The sequence below is a fragment of the Zingiber officinale genome, chromosome 9A (assembly GCF_018446385.1).
Source record: "Zingiber officinale cultivar Zhangliang chromosome 9A, Zo_v1.1, whole genome shotgun sequence".
In the NCBI taxonomy this organism is placed as follows: domain Eukaryota; kingdom Viridiplantae; phylum Streptophyta; class Magnoliopsida; order Zingiberales; family Zingiberaceae; genus Zingiber; species Zingiber officinale.
The window spans coordinates 108,146,666-108,167,275 of record NC_056002.1 but is presented as its reverse complement, the minus strand read 5'-3'; the positions used below and the strand labels follow the sequence as shown (position 1 = coordinate 108,167,275).

General features: G+C 38.3%; 1 protein-coding gene across 5 annotated transcripts; it reads left to right on the top strand.

Moving 5' to 3' along the window:
• Positions 1-1,749: 1,749 nt before the first annotated feature.
• Positions 1,750-6,377, top strand: LOC122021672 (soluble inorganic pyrophosphatase 4-like). Of its 5 annotated transcripts, none has more exons than XM_042579818.1 (10): positions 1,750-1,968; positions 2,114-2,194; positions 3,934-4,075; positions 4,163-4,191; positions 4,527-4,592; positions 4,668-4,775; positions 5,226-5,291; positions 5,410-5,530; positions 5,616-5,697; positions 6,095-6,377. In XM_042579818.1, exons 2-10 carry the CDS (start codon positions 2,171-2,173, stop codon positions 6,135-6,137), a joined length of 681 nt encoding a protein of 226 aa, XP_042435752.1. In that variant the 5' UTR covers positions 1,750-1,968; positions 2,114-2,170; the 3' UTR covers positions 6,138-6,377. The 5 variants fall into 5 exon arrangements, with proteins under 5 accessions (XP_042435752.1, XP_042435751.1, XP_042435753.1 ...); XM_042579817.1 differs by having other exon boundaries at positions 2,096-2,194; XM_042579819.1 differs by having other exon boundaries at positions 1,751-1,968; positions 3,917-4,075.
• The last annotated feature ends 14,233 nt before the right edge of the window (positions 6,378-20,610 follow it).

Here is a 20,610-nt window from a genome sequence, read left to right as displayed (position 1 = left end):
CACAGACATTCTTTGACGCCTCATTATTGCAAAGATTATGAGAGTCAGAATAAAAAGGGAGGTCCTCTTCGTTGGTTAGGTATGCTCACGCATACACGCTCACTTACACTTTACTATACGCACACTCATGCACACGCATTTATTGTTTTACTGTTTATCTTCTTCCTCACTTTTTGTCATCGTTCTGACTTGAGCGTCAGAGTGTTTGCGCTAGACACCCCCTCCTGCTCTAACATTTCCAACAGAGCCATCTATCCAGCGTGTCCCCCCCCCCCCCCCCCCCAAATTTTAAACATGATCATTAGACATCTAAAGATCGAGTCTAAATTTTAGCGAATTAACGAATGAATTTCCTTTAATGGATGGTTGACCTAAAAATGTGGACTGATGGACCACTCGTTGTTAGTACTTCTCGATTTACTCTGCTAGCTGGTAGAAACCTCCATAAGATAGAGTCAATCACCCTCAAAATTAGTTAGTGTAAGATTACATTTGAAATTAATTGGTATAAACTGAATAGGTGCCTCTCCGCGTGAGAGGTGTCCATGTGCGTCGCCCACGCGCCTTGTGTATAGTAAAAATCCCATGTGTATATATATATACCTGCACAACCTTAGGCAACATCCCATGTGGATCATTTGACATGGGCAAAATTGATTCTTTTATTTACCTCTGTTGTCTACATGTAATTCTCTTCTTTCTCCTATATGCAAACCTCTCTCTTGCATGTAAAATAGTGCTATTTTTTTCAAAACAACACCAACGTGAAAAACAGTATCACAAGGTGTTGTTTTGAAAAAATAGCACCGCAGGATGGTGTTTTGAAAAAATAGCCCCGCGGGATGCTGTTTAAAAAAAACAACATCGCACGAGGTAAATCAAAACCGCACCATGCTTTTTTTTTAAAAAAAAATAGCACCACACAATACTGTTTTTTAAAATCAGTACTATGCGGTACTATTTTTTTTTCAAAACAAGATCATATTTTTTTTTCAAAATAGCATCACATTTTTTTCAAATCAATACCACACGGTGCTATTTTCACCAGTTTGTATTGTTTTTTTAAAATAACACCAACATGATGTTGGTTTGAAAAATATAAAACCACATTAAAAAAAAAAACACCAACATATATTATTTTTAAAAGAACAACATCGATACTATTTTTTTTCAAAATATTACCATAGCAAAATAGCATCGAGTTTTTTTTTTTCAAAATAGTACTAGAAAATAGCACCGTGTGATGCTCTTTTGAAATTTGCATCAACGTTGTACTATTTTTGTGCTGTTTTAAAAAAAACAATATCAACATAGTACTTTTTTTAAAAAATAATAATAATAATTTAATATTTTTTAAAAAAAAATGTGGTGTTTTTTTTTCAAAATACCATCAAGCAGTACTAGGTTTTTTTTTTTAAAATAGCACCATATTAGTACTGTTGTTTGAAAAATCATATGATGTTAGTGCTATTTTTTTTAAAATAGTATCGTGTGGTGCTTATTTTTTTAAAACGGTACCATTTTATATATAGGAGAGAGATTTATATCCAAGGAAAAAAAATTACATGCAACTGAGGGAAGAAAATAAAAAAAAACTAATTTTAATCGCGTCACCAAGAGGAACAAAGCTCACGTGCCGGACTTGCGGCATCAACCCCCGCAGAGCACTTTGCTGCATGAGCAAGCAGAGTACCATAGCGTCTTACCAGCTTTTTATTATTGGCACACTTGCATCGGCCACTCACTGCTTACTTTGGGGGCGGCGAGCCTGGCGTCCCCGCAAGCGAAGGGAACGATCTCGAGCATCAACTGGGACCCTCGACACGGATATAGAAGCCGTCGGACGAGGTCGAACGGCCTTCCGCTACTCTGCTCGGCGTTTATGGGTCCTCACTCTTCACCTTAGCACAATCGGTGGGTCTCACACGGATGCCACCTAGTTAAAACGAGCCACGTGGTCTGTTAAAGGTGGGTATTAACGGGATCAATTTGTTTAGACGATTACAATTATGCCTCACACTATAAGTAGGAGATGGAGGAAGGCAAACTCAAGCACCCTTTCTTCTCGTAAGCGGTTTCTCTCACGCTGGTGCAGATTACATTTCTAATGTAGGGGTTTCTTGGTTTTACCTACGGGTTGCGGAGATCTGGGGGGCTGGGAGGGTAGCTGATGCTTCTCTGTTTGCGTCACCAGGTATCATTTCTTGTACTCCTTTCTGGGGAGATCATTTTTTTTGTTGTTGTTGTCATTTTCATTGTTTGGGGTCGGATCTTTATTGGTCGTTTCATAATCTGTCTTGGCGGCAGAGTTCTTCGCTGCGTCAATTTTTTTCTTTTTAGTCTCATTTAAATCTATGTACATCCATTCATTTTCCCCAAAATTTTCTCAAGTTATCTGAGAGAGCATTATTTTGTTTTATAGATGGATTGTCGGCAGTAGACTAGGTTTTACTGTTAGCAAAACCCGATTTAGGTTTTTTTTTTCCTTTCCTTTTTCTTTCTTTCTGTCTTTTTTATTTTTGAAAAGATAGCTATGAGAAATTTAAGCGCAGTCGTTGGTTAGGGGTGTTGATCTTTTCATGTTCGGATTCATTTTCTCTGGAAGAGGGTTTCCAATTCGTTTCTTTAATCCTCATCCGACTTGATCTCCGAGAAGTTTGACAGTGATACCAGTACTATAAATTAAGATTTATGACTAGTTTTTATGTTTTTAAATACTATTATTATCAGCATAGTTTGTTTCCTTTTCACAATGACACGGTATGTTATATATAATATCGAGTTGTTGGCTTATCATATTGTTTGGGTCGTCACCATGGTAAGGGAACTTAACGGGTCAAAATGGCTGTAAAGTTGATGTTTAAATTCTCTGATTTTGTTTCATATCTGTGCAAATAGGATAAGAATTGGAATCTAAGCAAATGCTCATCTACTAAATGTTTTCATGCAATATATCATGTACTAAATCTTATCAATGTGATAACACAAATTTCTCTACGAATCTTTGGGAGTGATAAACACAGCTACCCATTTTCCTTATTTTCCTTCAAGCACTGTTCTCTTCTCCATTGACCCTTGGCATTAAGGTTTCATGATGATTGAAATGGGGCTCTTGTCAACCTGAACACCATTGCATTAACGTTGCCCATCCTAATTAAAAAAACACCTGTACTTATCTGGAAATATTTTGTTTATGGATAGTACTTGTTTAAAGATGGTTTGGCATTGAACTGTTTTTTATGACCCTCATAATCTTATAACTGAATGTATGAAATCATAACTTATGATGAATTTGGTTCAACATGAAAAAATTAGGTGCCAACTAATTAGCCCGTTTGTTACATTTGCTCAATTTCTATCTTCAAATTACTAAATTGTGAATCAAAAAATAGTTTTAATCATGAAGGTGGCCTCTGCTCTTGGTGTGGTGAAATCACTCTTCTCATGATCTTGCCTATGGGCTGTAATGGAACAGGGTCTCGAAAATAAACAATTGAAATAGCATGGTCACTCACTATAAGGAAATTGTGGGTTCTATATGAAGATCAAGTTGCTGGTGTATGTGGAGTGCCTAGGAAGTCATCCTCCACTGGCATGTGATTATCCCTGTTTACTTTTAACAGATAGCTCTACAATAATTACCTTTTATCTGATCTGAGAAATATAAATGAAAATAGAAATAATTGTTGTGCTGAACTAATACATATAAGCTCAAGCTGCATAAATTCTGCCCTTTTGACAATTATTGTGTTCTTTGTGTTATGCCCTTTTGACAGTTATTGTGTTCCTTGTTTTTCTTTGCTTTGCATATTTAATCCTTATTTTTATTGGATAAGTTTCTTACATGTTTTGCTCATATGGTTTTGATTGTTTTTGCTACATGTTAGGATGAGAATGTAACCATTATTATTGCTAGTCCATTGCATATTTCAGTTTCTCATAATGACTCCAACTCTGGAAGTTGAGACTAAGCCTGCTGACTTGAAACTTTCTCATCCACCTCTCAATGAAAGAATACTTTCATCAATGACTAGAAGATTTATTGCTGCACATCCTTGGCATGATCTTGAAATTGGTATTGCACATTTCCCTTAGTAGTTTCATAGACTAGCTTATTTCATGTCTATCGATTCTTTCTAATTCCCATGTTTACCGGATGCAGGTCCGGGTGCCCCTACAGTTTTCAACTGTGTAAGAATCTATACTTCTCACAAAGAATTCTGGATTGTCATTGAAATGTTAAAAAAAAAAGACATAGCAACTTCTATTTGTTGGGAATGAAAGATTGCATATGAAAGATTGCATATGACCTAGCTAACATGTCAACTTCTGTTCCTTTTTTTGACCAATTTGTAATTGCTAATTACTATTTCCATTTTTCTTAGACAATTTATAATACCTGAATACTACTTGACCATATAGAATATGTAATTTTCAAGATTATTATGATGTGGACAGAAACATACTTGTATATGTATTTAACTAGAGCCATAAAAAAAACTTGAAGATGGAAAAACTCTTTGCAGGTGGTGGAAATAGGAAAGGGAAGCAAAGTGAAATATGAATTAGACAAGAAAACTGGGCTGATAAAGGTGTACCCTACGGCCACTTAATTCTCTCCTAATTTCTATGGTCGGCATAAGTTCATAAATGTTTCATTGCTATAGGTGGACCGTGTGCTTTATTCTTCGGTGGTGTATCCTCACAATTATGGGTTCATCCCACGCACTCTTTGTGAAGATAGTGATCCTATGGATGTCTTGGTCATCATGCAGGTTTACTACTAAAAAGATTCCTACAGTGCATTTATATACATCTGCCTTTATGTATTCAAGGTGCATATTAATAAATGTCATATGAGTGATCCTTAAGATTTAATACTAAAAAGCGTGAAATCAATCCTTGATATAACTCAACTCAGTTTGCAGATTCTAGCACTTTTGTTCAATTACTTTGCTTTGTACTATCTCCTGATTTTTATTCTGTATAGTTATTTTAGTTGTAGCAAAAGGTGATTATGCTCACTCCAAGCGTCCCTCACTTATGTGAAGAGAGGTAAATCACAGGGTTAGCTTATAGCCGACCCCCAAGTTTGTTAGGGGGTGAGAGGGGTTTTTTTCCGAGGGCATGCGTTCGTCGGGAATTGATCCCATACCCCATTGTAGCAAGTCTGTGTATAGTTATTTTAGTGAAACCATGTAAAGTTGCTTACACTGTTTAAGCAGGAACCAGTACTCCCAGGGTGTTTTCTTCGAGCTAAGGCAATAGGTCTGATGCCCATGATCGATCAGGTTTATGCCTAAAAAGTTGGATTCTTTTATTTTATAATTTCAAAGAGTTTCTTGTAGTTGGATAGCCTGCAATGTTTATTTAACAATTGATGATTGTGTTTTATGTTGTCCGGAAAAGGGAGAGAAAGATGACAAGATTATTGCTGTCTGTGCTGATGATCCTGAGTATAAACATTACAATGATATCAAGGAGCTTCCACCTCATCGTTTAGCTGAGATTAGACGTTTCTTCGAAGATTGTATCCTCTTATGTTTGCCTAATCAATAGGAGTTGATGAAAACACACCTAATCAAGGTTGGGTCTCTTTAACAATAGGATATCAGACAAGAAAAACGAAAACAAGGAAGTAGCTGTGAATGACTTCCTAGATGCATCTGCAGCGAGCAAGGCAATACAACGTTCCATGTAAGAATTATCCAGTTTGTCAAATTTTGTTTCCTTTGGTTTTTTCTAAACATTTGTCAAAAAAGAAGGTATTTTTATTTCAAAATGTAGAGAAAGTAGGATTTGTTTCTTAAATCAAACTACATACACCAGAAGACAACTTATATTAACCGGATTAGGCGCTGCATATGTCACTGTAAATCTGCTAAAAAAATCACTGCACTGTCAAAGTCACTTAGACTGAAAATAAAACCTTTGAAACAAATTTGAGCTTTGAAATTCGTTGAATTTTGCAAGCCAGTTTTCAGAATAGTACTTCATTTTTCTTAAAACTTATTTGAGCACGAATGGATTTGATGTATTTTGTCATCTGCAAAGACAGATTGATCTCCTCTACAATTGTCCTTTGTGCTTGCAGGGATCTCTATGCCACATACATTGTGGAAAGCCTGAGGAGGTAAGGCTCATCCTGATGAATACTGATTCTGAGTAATTGTTCATTTTAGCCGAACTACACAACATATCTTCCTGCTGCTGCTTTTACATGGTGATCATATTTTATATGTATAAGCAGACAGTTCGTTTAGGTGTTGAATGGTTTTCTTAAGAGTAAGCAGTCTTCCTTAGATGGATATTATATCTCCTGTCATGCAGTTGTATGAACGGTATTTACTAGATTTCAAGCATATTGAATTGCTCTTCGATTCGGTGTTGGATACTTGCACTTTTTAGTACACTTGTAATTGCACTTATTATGATTATTATGATCTAGCTAAACGAATAATCAAAGTTAGGGTCTCTTTAATATTATTATAGGTTGGCTCGTTTTATAACATTTTAAATAATCTTAATTCACAACTAGATTATATTCAGTCCAAATAAATGGCTAAAATGTTTTATAACATTTTAAATTTATTTTTAATTATGTATCTTAATTTATAGGATCTAAGTTATTATTCTTCAATATCTCTAACCATAGCTGTCTCGAGTTATGTTTCTCCGTTGGTTGATGTTTTATTCTCTAAGCGGTAAAAACATGAATCAAAATTTTTTTTTTCATACAATATAATTTTTTTTTTTTTTTTTTTTTTTTGTGAATCCCCTTTCTTACCTTCGTTTTTTAACTCTCCCTCTCTGTGCTTATTTTGCTGGTTCAGATTAGGAAAAAAAATGTACCAAATGCTGGTTTAATTAGTGTTATTATGTGGTAAAAGGTGATTCGTTCGCTCCCAGCGTCCTCGTCAATCCGTCCCTAGGCCAACGCAGAGGAGGTAAATCACGGGTGACTACTAGCCATTAGTGTAAATGGTTAAGATATGGGGGAGGTTATGCTCGGTCACGCCGAGTTTCGACCCCAAGACCTCATGTGGTAACTCCCCATGTCTTAACCATCGTACCGTCCCGAGGGGACTTTAATTAGTGTTATTATGTTCCTTGCTTGATTGAGTTTAAATGATGCATTGATCATAATCAAGTTTAAATGATACATTGATAGTATTGTGTTCGGTCCAAATAAAAGATTTATTATTTTTAGTAAAATAAAAGATTTATTATTTTTAGTAAAATAAAAGATTTATTATTTTTTAAAAGATTTATTATTTTTAGTAAAATAAAAGATTTATTATTTTTAGTAAAATAAAAGATTTATTATTTTTAGCAATAGTGGGTTAGATATTTATCATTTTACTTCATTAAGTTTAATTTTTATTTAAATATATTTATCATCGTAAAATTTTTGATTTTTTTATCATCATTTTATCATTTACAATTGTTTAATTTAGAAGATAAAAAATATAATTTATTTATTTGTTTTTATTCTGTGCTTAAAATGGTGATCATTTAATTTTTGATAAATAATAATGATATATTTCTTTTTATCGAGTTTAATCTTTTTGTGTGTATATTCTCTATTTATTTTCTTTTTATGTTTTCCATGAATTGAAGATGAGAGTATAATTTATTTTAGAACAATGATATGTTGAAGAAAAAAATTCAAGAATAGACATATAAATTTATGATCCATCATTACACTTTTTGTGGATCCCATAAATTTATGTGTCTATACTTGAACTTTTCATTGAGATTTTTTTCTTAAACATATCATTTTTCTTCATTTTATTATTGTCCCATTTTATTTTTTTTATTTTTTTTTATTTTTTACTGTTTTTTCAATAGTTATTCTTTCCATCCTTTATGTGAATAATTAAACATATTTTTATTTTTTTATTCTAATAATTTTACAATTTTATCAATTGAGAAATATTTATTATTATAATTTAATATAAAAAATTAATTAATAATTTTATCTCTTAAAATCATAAAATTAAATTTTATATAAAATTAAATTTTATATAAAATTTATTTTTTAAAATTAATATTTTATTTTATTTTATTTTTATATCTAGTGTTGTCCGCCCTAAATCTGAATAAAAAACAATGAGGATTTTTTTAAAAAATAATGTTAAAAGCCTATTTTTTGATAAATTATCGAACTATATAAAAAAGTTTTTGAAATACTTAAATCATGTACTCTAGTTTTAAAATTATTAAATCACGTACTCAATACCCATTTTATCTCTCCGTTCATTTGTCGAATCAATTGCTATAGTATAACGATCAATTCAGAAAAAACGGTTTTAAAACATTAAAAAACTTCCTGTTGGATTGAAATGCGCTAGAGGGGGGGTGAATAGCGCTCGTGGCTTTCACTCGTTTCGTAATCGAAAAACGTATCGAGAGTTTAAGCAGCGGAAATAATAAACAGGAAAACAATCACAAACACACGACCCAAGAATTTACTTGGTTCGGAGCCTAGGGCGACTCCTACTCCAAGGCCCACGCTCGTTGAGTGTTTCCTTTAGGCAACAACTATAATAGTAAAAAAGTTTTACAGAAATGCAATACAAGTAAAACAATAACAATCTTATACCGACAACAAAGGAATAGTAGAATAGCAGCTTCTGGTTGTCGGGGCGTAGCTACAGCACTTCAGGGTCGTCTTTTGAGCAACCAACAGTCAAGAGAAAGCTTTTTGGATTGATCTCCTTGCTGCTGCCTCGAGACCCCTTTTATGCACTGCTGGAGGCGCCTCCAACACCATCCAAGGCGCCTCCAACAAACCGAGTCAGTCACGTGGATCAGAACGGACCTGGTCGCAACTCATCCACTTGAAGGCGCCTTCAAGCCAATCCAAGGTGCCTCCAACCTCTGGTGCAAGGTGCCTCCAGCTCCATCCAAGGCGCCTCTAGCTCCATCCGAGGCGCCTCCAGCATTGCTTCGCGACCAGCTTACATTCTGCACCCGAGGTGCCTCCAAGCTCCATGGAGGCGCCTTGGACACTGTTCATCGGAGGCTTAGCTTGTTCCTTTTATACCTGCAAGACATGTTAGTCCCTAAACAACAACATACCCTGCAAGACAAAGTTAGAACAGACATAAACATGATAAATAAAGTAATCGACAGTCATCAGACTGTCTGGGTCTGACTTAGGATTTCCGACCGGAAACCCTAGGTCGACTCGACGCCTACTGTTCCCTCATCGGGGAACGAGTCCCCACCTAATCTCCTCAGGAGAGATTACCCGATGTCAGTCCGGTTCTCCAGACCGACTGGACTTTCTGCCTAGGGTTACCACCCCTAGGACCTAGGGTTACCACCCCTAGGGTTTTTCTCCACCTAGGGTTAGCACCCCCTAGGACCTAAGGTTATCCCCCTTAGGATTTTCTTCCTCCTAGAGTTATCACCCCGTAGGACCTAAGGTTACTGCCCCTTAGGGTTTTCCTCCACCTAGAGTTACCACCCCCTAGGACCTAATGTTACCACCCCTTAGGATTTTCACCTTGCCTAACCACAGCTAGGACTTTTGCCTAAGAACACTTAGGACTTTCCTGTAATCTCCATCAGACAAGTTAGATCACAAATAAGCTTAACTTTGACTCCTTTGCCATTATCAAAACTTGGGTTTGATCGTCGGATGCTTCCCGCACCAACAATCTCCCCCTTTTTGATTATGACAACTGAAATTCAAAGTTAAGTAAAATAGATGCATAAACGATCTTCAAAGTTTAAGTAAGAAACAAGCTTAAGCAAATAAACATACTTAAACTTTTAAGGCTCCCCCTTAATAAGAGAGCTCTTTTTAAATTTTGCGAATTGAATTTTGAATATTCCCTTGAATTTTTGAATTTTGAATTTTTCCTACTCTCCCCGTTTGCCATATATCAAAAATAAACAAGGGAGTAAGAAGGAATAGTGATTAATGGCCTTAGCTGGTTTTTAACATTTTTTTTTTAATGTTTAGAAAAGATAAAGGCTTTTATAAGTTAATATTATTGTAAAACTTTTAGCTAAGTGAAATTTTTAAATTTGAAGAAATATTGAAAAGGCTTAAAAGGCTAGGTAAGTTTGTAAAATGCTTAATTTGAAAGACTTTGTTAAAAATATTTCCTTAAATTCTTAAAGTCTTAAAAGACATTGTCTTTATTTCGAAAAACTTTTTGAACAATCATAAGTTAAAAAACTTTTTGAAAAATACTTAGCTTAAGTTTGAAAGAATCTAGAATATTTAGCTAAATTTTGAAAGAAGTTAAAAGATACTTAGTCTAGAAAGCTTTTAAAACACTTAGTTAAATTTGTAAACATTGTAAATAATATTTATCAATTTTTGAAAGAGCTAAAAAAGATACTTAGCTAAATTGAACAAGCCTTTTAAGAGATATCTAGCTAAGATTTACGTTAATTTTGAAAAAATCTTTGGTAAAGTAATTTGAAAATCTGGATTTTGAAAAAGGCTTCGAAAAAGACTAAGTTTTAAAAGACTTTTGAGAAAAAAATAAGCTTGTAAAGTTGCAACTAAGGCCATTTGCACTTTTAAAGAAATTTGTTAAGTCTTAAAGTCCAAGCATGAGTGACTTAAATACTTAATTTTCGTGGCCACATGTCTAACCAGTTAGATACTAGCTGATTACCTAGAGAGCAACAGCTTTCACTTGGTTAGTTAAGTTAAGTCAATTGATCCAGTTAGATTTGACTAGGTCTGGATAACTTAACTTGATTAATGTAATGTTGGTTTTTAACGCCCAAACTTACTGCGATGCACAGAAATAAGCATTCTGATGTCTATGTTGTACCCTATGCATCTTATACCGTTCTAAATTCTTCAACCACAAATATGGTAAGCATAGTGTGCTTGTGAGATGCTCTGGCTGAGTCTAGGGGAACATGATATCTAAAGGTAAGTCCAAATTTAGAAAGTCTAATAAAATTGGAATTTTGAAAACATTATTTTTCCTAAAATTTTAAAAACCAAATTGAGAGTAAAGAAGATCAAATAAGTGCTAATATAGGTGAAAGTTCAACTAATCAAACATGTAATCAACCAAAGTACTAAGGAGATGTCCAGATCTAATATACAATGCATGGATGTCTAGGGTCAAATACAATGCATAGAAGGATAGAGTCGGGCAAAAGGATCATCAGCTGGTGGTGGGGGCTGCTCGGGTGCAGGCTGACCCTGATGAAGAGAAGAAAAGCCGGAGGCTATCTCTGTGCGAAGTAAGCGAAGTTCGTCCAAGATAAGTCATCGTGACTATGCGGACTGAACCTCGAGACGTGTAAGTCGGTCCTCGATCGATAAGGAGGTGGATGGTCGTGTCGAGGTCGACGGCCCTGCCGAAGTGGAGGGTTGTCCATGAATATCCTCGGCTGTGAACTCAAGCTAGTCCTCTCCCTCAGCTGGAGCAAAGAAGGCAATGAACTCATCGTCTGCCTCGGGCCCTCTCGGAGCAACTGCTGGCTGTGGTCTACCCTTCCAAGCTAGGATCCCCTCAGCGGTGATGTCTATGTGGGCTAATCTGAGATTACGCTGCCCGAACTCATCATAATGTCCTAGAGGGACAACTACCCCCTGAGTGGTATCAATCCCAAGGGTCGAGAAAATAGATGTCAAAATATGACAGTAGGGCATGTGGATCTCAAGGGACGTGACTAAGCTGGATGCATGAACAATGTTATGGAACATATGTAATGCTATATCAATGTCTAAGCGGTGGCATAATGCATACAAGAAAAAGGAGTGTGAAGGTCACATATTCAGGGCATCCCGAGATGTGATTGGCAAAATGCAAGTTGTTAGGACTCTGTACATAACATAGTCCTGAACCCTAAGGGAGAGTGACATGAACTCAGTCAGGAGCTCTGGTCTCTCCTCCCCAAAGAAGTACATGTAGATGGTGTCTAATGTGATGTGAGAATAGGGGTCGCCAAATGGTAAATCCCTACCCGGGTAACACAAAAAGGAACATGCAAATAATCTAAGCTCTAGACTAGTGCGAAGCAAAGCAGGGGTAAACTGGATATCTTGTCCACCAACTCTGGTGGAGTAGGTCAAATCGTCAACCTTCTCTAGGTTGTTGAAGAATTGAGCGCATAGGTCCTGATTTACTATATGACTGCAATAAATCAGTTTACTAAGTTGATAGTACTCAACCATCTGGACCGTGGGCTGACAAAACTGAGCAAAAATGACCTATTTAAGAACCTAGGTTTAATAATGGTAAACTTATGTCTAATGAATTCAACCCTATGCCGCTCTGAGGGGAACCTAGGATCAGTGGAAGGTATGTTAACGGGAGCAGGATCAATAGTCCGGCGCTTCCTATTTTTGATCCAATCAACATATATATACTAAGAAAATGCATAAAAATAACATATAAGAGTATTAGGATGGTTTAAGGTATACCTAGGAGGCATTGTAGGGAGTTGGAGGAGTTGAAGGGTGGAAATCCGAATTTAAGGCGCCTTGGATCGTTGAGAAATTGTCGTGAAGAGTTGCAGCAAACTTTCTGTTCGCTGCATATTTCGGTATTGAAGGCGCCTTCAATGTCGCGTTCAAGGCGCCTCGGACTCGGTCCAAGGCGCCTTAGTCAATTTCGACGGGAATTCTCCCGCCGATCCTAGAGGGCGCCTCTGCTAGTGCAAAGGCGCCTTCATTTGGCGCCTTTAGAGAGATTAAATTAATTATTATTATTATTATTTTAAAGAATTTTTAAATAAGTTTTTAAAAGCATTTTTTAAATAAGTTTTTTTAAAATAATTATTAAATAAGTTTTTAAAAGAATTTTTAAATAAGCTTTTAAGAGATTTTTTTAAATAAGTTTTTAAAAGAATTTTTAAATGAGTTTTTAAAAGAAGTTTTTAAAAGAATTTTTAAAATAAGTTTTTAAAATAATTTTTAAAATTATTTTAATTTGAATTGATTTGAATTAACTAGTTTAGTTTTTGATTTACTTTTAATTTGATTTAATTTTATTTAAGATTTAACTTTAATTTGATTTAATTTTACTTTGATTTAACTTTAATTTAATTTAATTTTAATTTGATTTAATCGTAATTTAATTTAACTTTAATTTGATTTAATTTTAATTTGATTTAATTTTAATTTAATTTAATTTTAATTTAATTTAATCCTTGGTCATCTCACCCAATCTAAATTTCAAATCAGGGAATCCTATAATTTTGTGAGATGAATTGAGTTCAATTATAGAGTTTGGGTTAACTTTGTGTTAGATTCAGGTTTAGTTTTGGACTCAACAAATAGACATTCTTTGGATAAATTTCTGGGCTATGGTGAGTCACTTGGACATCATTAAAGTAACCATGCCTTCGAGGTTTTCCAAATAGTCCTATCCACTAAACTTAATACAAACCTTGGTTTAACTTGTTAGGATCCATAAAGGGTAGCTTCGGTTAGTTCCACTTAGCCAAATGCACCAGGTCGAAGTCATATCTTCCTAGACATGCATAGACTAAACTTCCCTAACGTACTATCATCCAAAATTTCACCAGTACCATAGGTCAAGTTAAACTTGTTCCCTTTCTAACTAGTTCTACTTACCCTGCCGGGTAGATTATTTTTGGAGGTGTCAGCTATTCTGAAACCTCCTCCTATATTGTTGATTTATCTTTTATGATTTAATTTATAACTTAGATTTAAGTTTTTAATTTAATTTAATGTTAATTTAACTTAATTTAATTTTTAATTATTTTCTTTTGATGATTTATCTTTTTATTAAAATAATTTTTCTTTTGGCTCCCCCTAGATCATAGTCTCGATATGGTCTATCAAGGTAGTGTACTTGATCCTTGGGGACCCAATATTGACCAAGTCCAACTTGATTAACTAAGTTGGACTTAGGTACCCATGCTTGGACTATTTTACTATTTGGTCTGTTCACTAAAGATAAATAAGATCGAAATTTTCTATTTGCTTTGAATCCAAGTCTGGATCAGTTGTAAACAACTTTTTGTTTTCCAAGAATCAGATCAAGATTCTTGGAACCCAAAGTGAACTGTTCCAACGTAATCTTCAAATCCTTGACTTGACTTTTCAAATTGGAATTCTCTTCCTCAAGTTTTTGGACTTGAGTTGAGGTTCCAGTCTGAATAGATTCAGTCAAGGATTCGTTATTAGTTGCTTCTTTAAGGGATGTTACCTCCTTTAGAAGCGACTTGATCCGAACTTTGGATTTAGCTACTTTATGCATTAAATAATTAATTAAACTGTAAAGGCGATTCGTACTTACAGAGGGGTTTTGCCCTTCAGAAACGGATATGGATCCATGGCTTCTTTCGGACTCGGCTTCCGATTCATCCTCGCTTCTAGATTCGTTGGTGTAGTCCTGGGTCGTCAACGCGAGAAAACTCGTCTGCTCGAGTTCTTCATCGTCGTATTCCTCGAAGGAGGACTCGTCCCACGTTACCTTCAGGGCCCTTTTCTCCTTGATTTCTTCGGATCCTTCTGGTTCGGGCAGTTCGCCTTGATGTGCCCCTTCTAATTGCACCCGTAGCATGTCACCTCGAATTTGACTTTTGAGCTTGGTTGGGCTTCTTTGGACTGGATGGCCTTTTTGACATCCTTTTGTTGAAGCCTTTCTTTTTGTAGAGTTTCTTCACCAGGTTGACGATTTCGGTTGTGAGCTCGTCGTCGTCATCGTCCGAATTTGGTTCTTCTTCTGACTCCAGTTTGGTTCTGCATTTTGTTTTCGATTCACGTGCTCTTCTTGTACATGCAACCAAAGCCAACCCTTTCTCGGTAAAGCGTGCATTAATCTGCTCATGCAACTCAAATTCAGAGAATAACTCATCTAATTTAATGCAAGAAAGATCCTTAGAAACCTTGTAAGCATCTACCATTGATGCCCACAAGGTGTTTCTCGGAAAAGCGTTCAGAGAATACCTGATTATGTCCCGGTTCTCTACCTTTTGTCCGATCGCATGAAGGTCGTTGAGTAGATCTTGTATCTGGGCGTGGAGTTGGGTAGCCGTCTCACCTTCCTACAATTTAATATTGTATAATTTATTAAAAATTAAGTCCCTCTTACTTACCTTGGTGTCGGAGGTCCCTTCGTGAAGCTCAATCAGCTTCTCCCATAGCTCCTTGGCGCTCGAGAATGCGTCGACGCGGTTTAGCTCCTCCTTCATCAATCTGCACTGGAGGGTGCATGTTGCTCTGGCATTTGCTTCCACCTTATTGATTATTGTTGGATCCCAGTCTTCGTAGGGTGTTGGTTTGCCATATCCGTCAGTTGGTAGTTCAAATCCGGTCTTGACAATCATCCACATCTCGAACTGGATCTTCAGGAAGTTCTCCATTCTGCCCTTCCAGTAATCGAAGTCCTCTCTGGTGAAGAGTGGGGGACGGACAATGATGTAGCCTTCTTGTTGGGCCATTTAGATCTGACACAGAAAAATAACAAAAGAATATCCTAGGACTTGATCCTGGATTAGTAGTGCGATATGAAAATAAGGGTAAATACGTTCTCGAGTGGTGTTGCACCGATTTCGAGAAAAGAGTTCGATAACAAAAAGAACTTGATCAGAAAATAGCAATTATACTAATTCCAATCGACTTCGAAAAATAGAAAACACCACGAAAGAAATGTGTGATTGGTGGTTGCACCATATCAATGCTACCCCGCTCTGATACCAATTATTGGATCGAGATGTGCTAGAGGGGGGGGGGGGGTGAATAGCGCTCGTGGCTTTCACTCGTTTCGTAATCGAAAAACGTATCGAGAGTTCAAGCAGCGGAAATAATAAACAGGAAAACAATCACAAACACACGACCCAAGAATTTACTTGGTTCGGAGCCTAGGGCGACTCCTACTCCAAGGCCCACGCTCGTTGAGCGTTTCCTTTAGGCAACAACTATAATTGTGAAAAAGTTTTACAGAAATGCAATACAAGTAAAATAATAACAATCTTATGCCGACAACAAAGGAATAGTAGAATAGCAGCTTCTGGTTGTCGGGGCGTAGCTACAGCACTTTAGAGTCGTCTTTTGAGCAGCCAACAGTTGAAAGAAAGCTTTTTGGATTGATCTCCTTGCTGCTGCCTCGAGACCCCTTTTATGCATTGCTGGAGGCGCCTCCAACACCATCCAAGGCGCCTCCAACAAGCCGAGTCAGCCGCGTGGATCAGAACAGACCTGGTCGCAACTCATCCACTTGAAGGCGCCTTCAAGCCAATCCAAGGCGCCTCCAACCTCTGGTCCAAGGTGTTGGAGCAATCCCAATGGTTCATGGGACCATGTGTTTTGGTGTTTGGGCAAAGGGTTTAAGTTAGGATTACCCTTGTTATTGATATATGTACTTGAGTTGTGCAGGACTACAGGTGACACATATGACTCAGGTTGACGGCTTCAGGTCCGGTGAAGGATGGAGCATCCGAGGGACCGTGGACAAGACACGAGGACAAGGGCCGAGGGAAGCGACTTCGAGGCATACGCGAAGGATGGCATTGGGGACGAGCCGCGGGCTTGGATGCATCCGAGGGACGAGAGCCAAAGGAAGTAGGCTTGAAGGCAAGAGGTCAAGGCTGCAAAGAAGAGTCAAATGAGTCGTGAGGGTACGAGTGCATGAGAGATTGTACTCGGAGTAAAATCCAAGTTTTAGGGTTTTACTGTAGCGGTACTGTAGCAGTTATTGTAGCGCACTGTAGCAGTTACTGTAGCGTACTGTAGCAGTCGACTGTTGTATGGACCAGTCGACTGATGCACTGTAGCAGATAGCCGTTGAGAGAGTCGTTGGGCTGGCATCAGTCGACTGGTAACGGGCAAATCAGGTTCTGATTTGTTCCAAGCTCTATAAGAAGGAGCTTGGTATGGCCGGCCAAGGCGACGAAATTAGACTTGGTTAAAGTCTAATTAATAGTCACCAAAGTGCTCAAGGTTCCCTTGTGTCCAAGTGTTGTTAGTGAGTGTTGTGGTGAGGTTTCTCCACCCACAAGGAGGTTGAGCTAGCCGGAGTTTCCGGGGACTAATCCACCGACGGATTGAGGGATCGTCCACCTTACGGACACGTCGTGGAGTAGGAGCATCATCTCCGAACCACGTTACATCGAACGTGTTAGCGGTTTGGTTTGCATTTCCTTTCTTTGTCTTGTATTTAGTTTAGCTTGTTTGTTTTTATTTGTATTCCGCTGCACAAGCTAACAATAGTGTAGGAAGCTAACGATTTGGGGGTGCCGTCTATCCAACCCCCCTTCAAGTCGGCCGCAAGATCCTCCAACAAGTGGTATCAGAGCGAGGACGCTCTCCGTTGGACTAACCGCCAAGGAAGCATAAGATGGCCGGGTTTATTGTCCCTCCAAAATTTGAAGGAGGAAGCCTTGGGGACATCACCTTTTGGATGGTGAAGATGAAGAGCTTCCTCGACACGGATTGGGACACAATGATGGTCGTCGAAGAACCATTTGAAGCCCCAAGAGACAAGAAAGGAAAGAAGCTCCGAACACGACATTGGACGGAGGAGCAAACCTCACGATCGGAGGCAAACTCAAAGGTAATAGCAATTTTAATTGATTTATTGCCTCCTAATGTGATAAATGGTGTAGGTGAGTATAAGAACGCCCGTGATTTGTGGAGCAAAGTGAAGAAATTTCCATGGGAGGAATTTTTGCCTACACAAGAAGAAGAAGAAAAATCCGAAGAAAGTGATGAAGTGCTCCAAGAGGAGAAGAAGGACCAATCGGATGTGGAACCCAAGGAGTTGAGCTTAGTAGCTCAAGAAGAGGAGGTGGAGCAAACGGAAGTTGAGTCACGCTCAACATCCGAGGAGGAGAAGGAAGATGAAGCATCATCAACATCCTCAAGGGTTGAAGAAGAATCCAAGACGGATGAAGAAGAGGTCTTGGAGGTCAACCTAGTGAGCACCTCCACCGAAGCTAAGTTAAAGGACCACATTGTATGCTTCGGGTGCAATAAGAAAGGACACTACAAGAGTAGATGTCCTATGGGTAAGAAAGAGGTATCTCCTAAACCCAATCAAGTTATTTTGAATACTAACATGGGTTGTAGGAATAAAGAAGCCCAAAAGAAGTAGAAGAAATGGCACATAGTGTGCTTCACGTGTGGTGAGCGGGGTCATTACCACACCAAATGCCCAAAGAAGAAAGAAATCAAGAAGTTGGCGCATTTGAAGAAATGAGAGAAGAAGAGAAGCAAGAGTCAAGGGGGAGCTTCAAGGGTAAGGGAGGTATACCCTAACTTGAAGGTTAATTCAAATTTAAACTCCTCCATGCATGCTAGGAAAAATAATGTTAATCATTATATGCCCATGCAAAATTTTGATTTTAGATATCATGATAGGAGTAGGGTAAATGTGGATCATAACCCTAGGAAATCTATGCATGATAAATTTAAAAATGGTAGACCTAAGGAGACCCAAGACATTAATCCCAAGAAGGGGAGACATATGCCTAGAAAGGGTAGGTCTAGGAATGTCCAAGGTGGACATGTTGACTCTAGGGTTAGGAACCTAGAAAGGGAGAATCAAGCTTTGAAGCTTGATGGTTTAGAGAAATTCCTTAAGAGATTCACTATTGGATCTAAGGGATTAAGTATGGTGTTGGGGAGTCAAAAACCCAACAATGATAGATCGGGTTTGGGATACCGATCTAGTGTCTCCAAGGTCAAAAGGAGACCATGTGCTAAGGTGGCACATGATAAGGGCAAGGGAGAGCCATCCAAGGCTAAAAATAAATATGCTAGGGTTGCATATGATTATGGCAAGGATGATGTGTCCAAGATCAAGAAGATAAGGAGATCTTCTAAGGGACATCATTGTGGTGTAGCCATAATAGATGAGTCACCTAGGGAGGTGGCTAAGGTGAAGAGCTCTAGGGGGAGCTCAAAGAGTCAAATTGGGACCCATAGCCAATGGATCTCAGGTGGGTTCTACTTGGGGGTCTAGAGGAGCCATGGAGTGTGCCAAGTGGTTTAGAGACGGACATAACCAATGCTAGGGATGCATTATGGGTTGGTATGGGCAAATACATCAACAGGAAGCCAAAACTAGGACTTTAGGTCAAGGTTCAATTGAACCATTTAGCTAGTTTTGGATTTTGTGTCAATCTTGGGATTGGTAATAGATATATTTTTTAATATATTTTTTCCAAGTAGACAAGGGTACAATAGACCTCTCCACAAAATTTGGGAATTTTTGGAGGTCTAGGGAATTTCTGGTGCATTTCTGAAGGTGGTCTGAAAAGGTTGATTTTTTCAGAAATAGGGTACCAGTCGACTGGTACAGATACCAGTCGACTGGTAACAATGTTTTTGAGCACAGAATGGTTCTGTAAGCTCATTTTGAAGAGGGCAGTCGACTGGTGCCGATACCAGTCGACTGGTAACAGTATTTTTCGACCACAGAATGCTTCTGTAAGGTTCTGTCGAAGGGGGCAGTCGACTGGCACTTGGGGCAGTCGACTGATACTAGTCTGAAATTGTTTTCAGCATTGGTTTGTGACCATGTCAACTCACTTAGATGTATGGGATCCAAGGGGGATTAATACATGAGTTTAGGGTCAGTTTGGATGATAAGTTTTCAACAATTGGGATATTGTTGGAGAACTTTTTGGATGTTAGGCAAAGGGGGAGAAGTAAGGTTTAGTTGGGAAAACCTTAGTCCTTTTGCGTAGGGGGAGCCTTGGGATAGGTTCTTAAAAAAACCCGTTGTAAAAATCCTAGCTCGGGGGAGCATAGGTCTAGGGGGAGCCTTGGGATAGGTTCCAATACATGATACATTGATTCGGCGGTTGCCACGTGTGTAGCCTTGACAACGTAAGTCCATTCGGCGGTGTAAGTCCAAGTGTGTAGCCTTGGCATCGTAAGTCCATTTGTTTTAGCATATTGTTTTGCTATTTGTTTTCCCTAACTTAAACGTATTGCCAAACACCAAAAAGGGGGAGATTGTTGGAGCAATCCCAATGGTTCGTGGGACCATGTGTTTTGGTGTTTGGGCAAAGGGTTTAAGTTAGGATTACCCTTGTTATTTGATATGTGTACTTGAGTTGTGCAGGACTGCAGGTGACACATATGACTCAGGTTGACGGCTTCGAGTCCGGTGAAGGATGGAGCATCCGAGGGACCGTGGACAAGACACGAGGACAAGGGCCGAGGGAAGCGACTTCGAGGCATACGCGAAGGATGGCATTGGGGACGAGCCGCGGGCTTGGATGCATCCGAGGGACGAGAGCCAAAGGAAGTAGGCTTGAAGGCAAGAGGTCAAGGCTGCAAAGAAGAGTCAAATGAGTCGTGAGGGTACGAGTGCATGAGAGATTGTACTCAGAGTAAAATCCAAGTTTTAGGGTTTTACTGTAGCGGTACTGTAGCAGTTATTGTAGCACACTGTAGTAGTTACTGTAGCAGTCGACTGTTGTATGGACCAGTCGACTGATGCACTGTAGCAGATAGCCGTTGAGAGAGTCGTTGGGCTGACATCAGTCGACTGGTGCAAGGACCAGTCGACTGGTAACGGGCAAATCAGGTTCTGATTTGTTCCAAGCTCTATAAGAAGGAGCTTGGTATGGCCGGCCAAGGCGACGAAATTAGACTTGGTTAAAGCCTAATTAGTAGTCACCAAAGTGCTCAAGGTT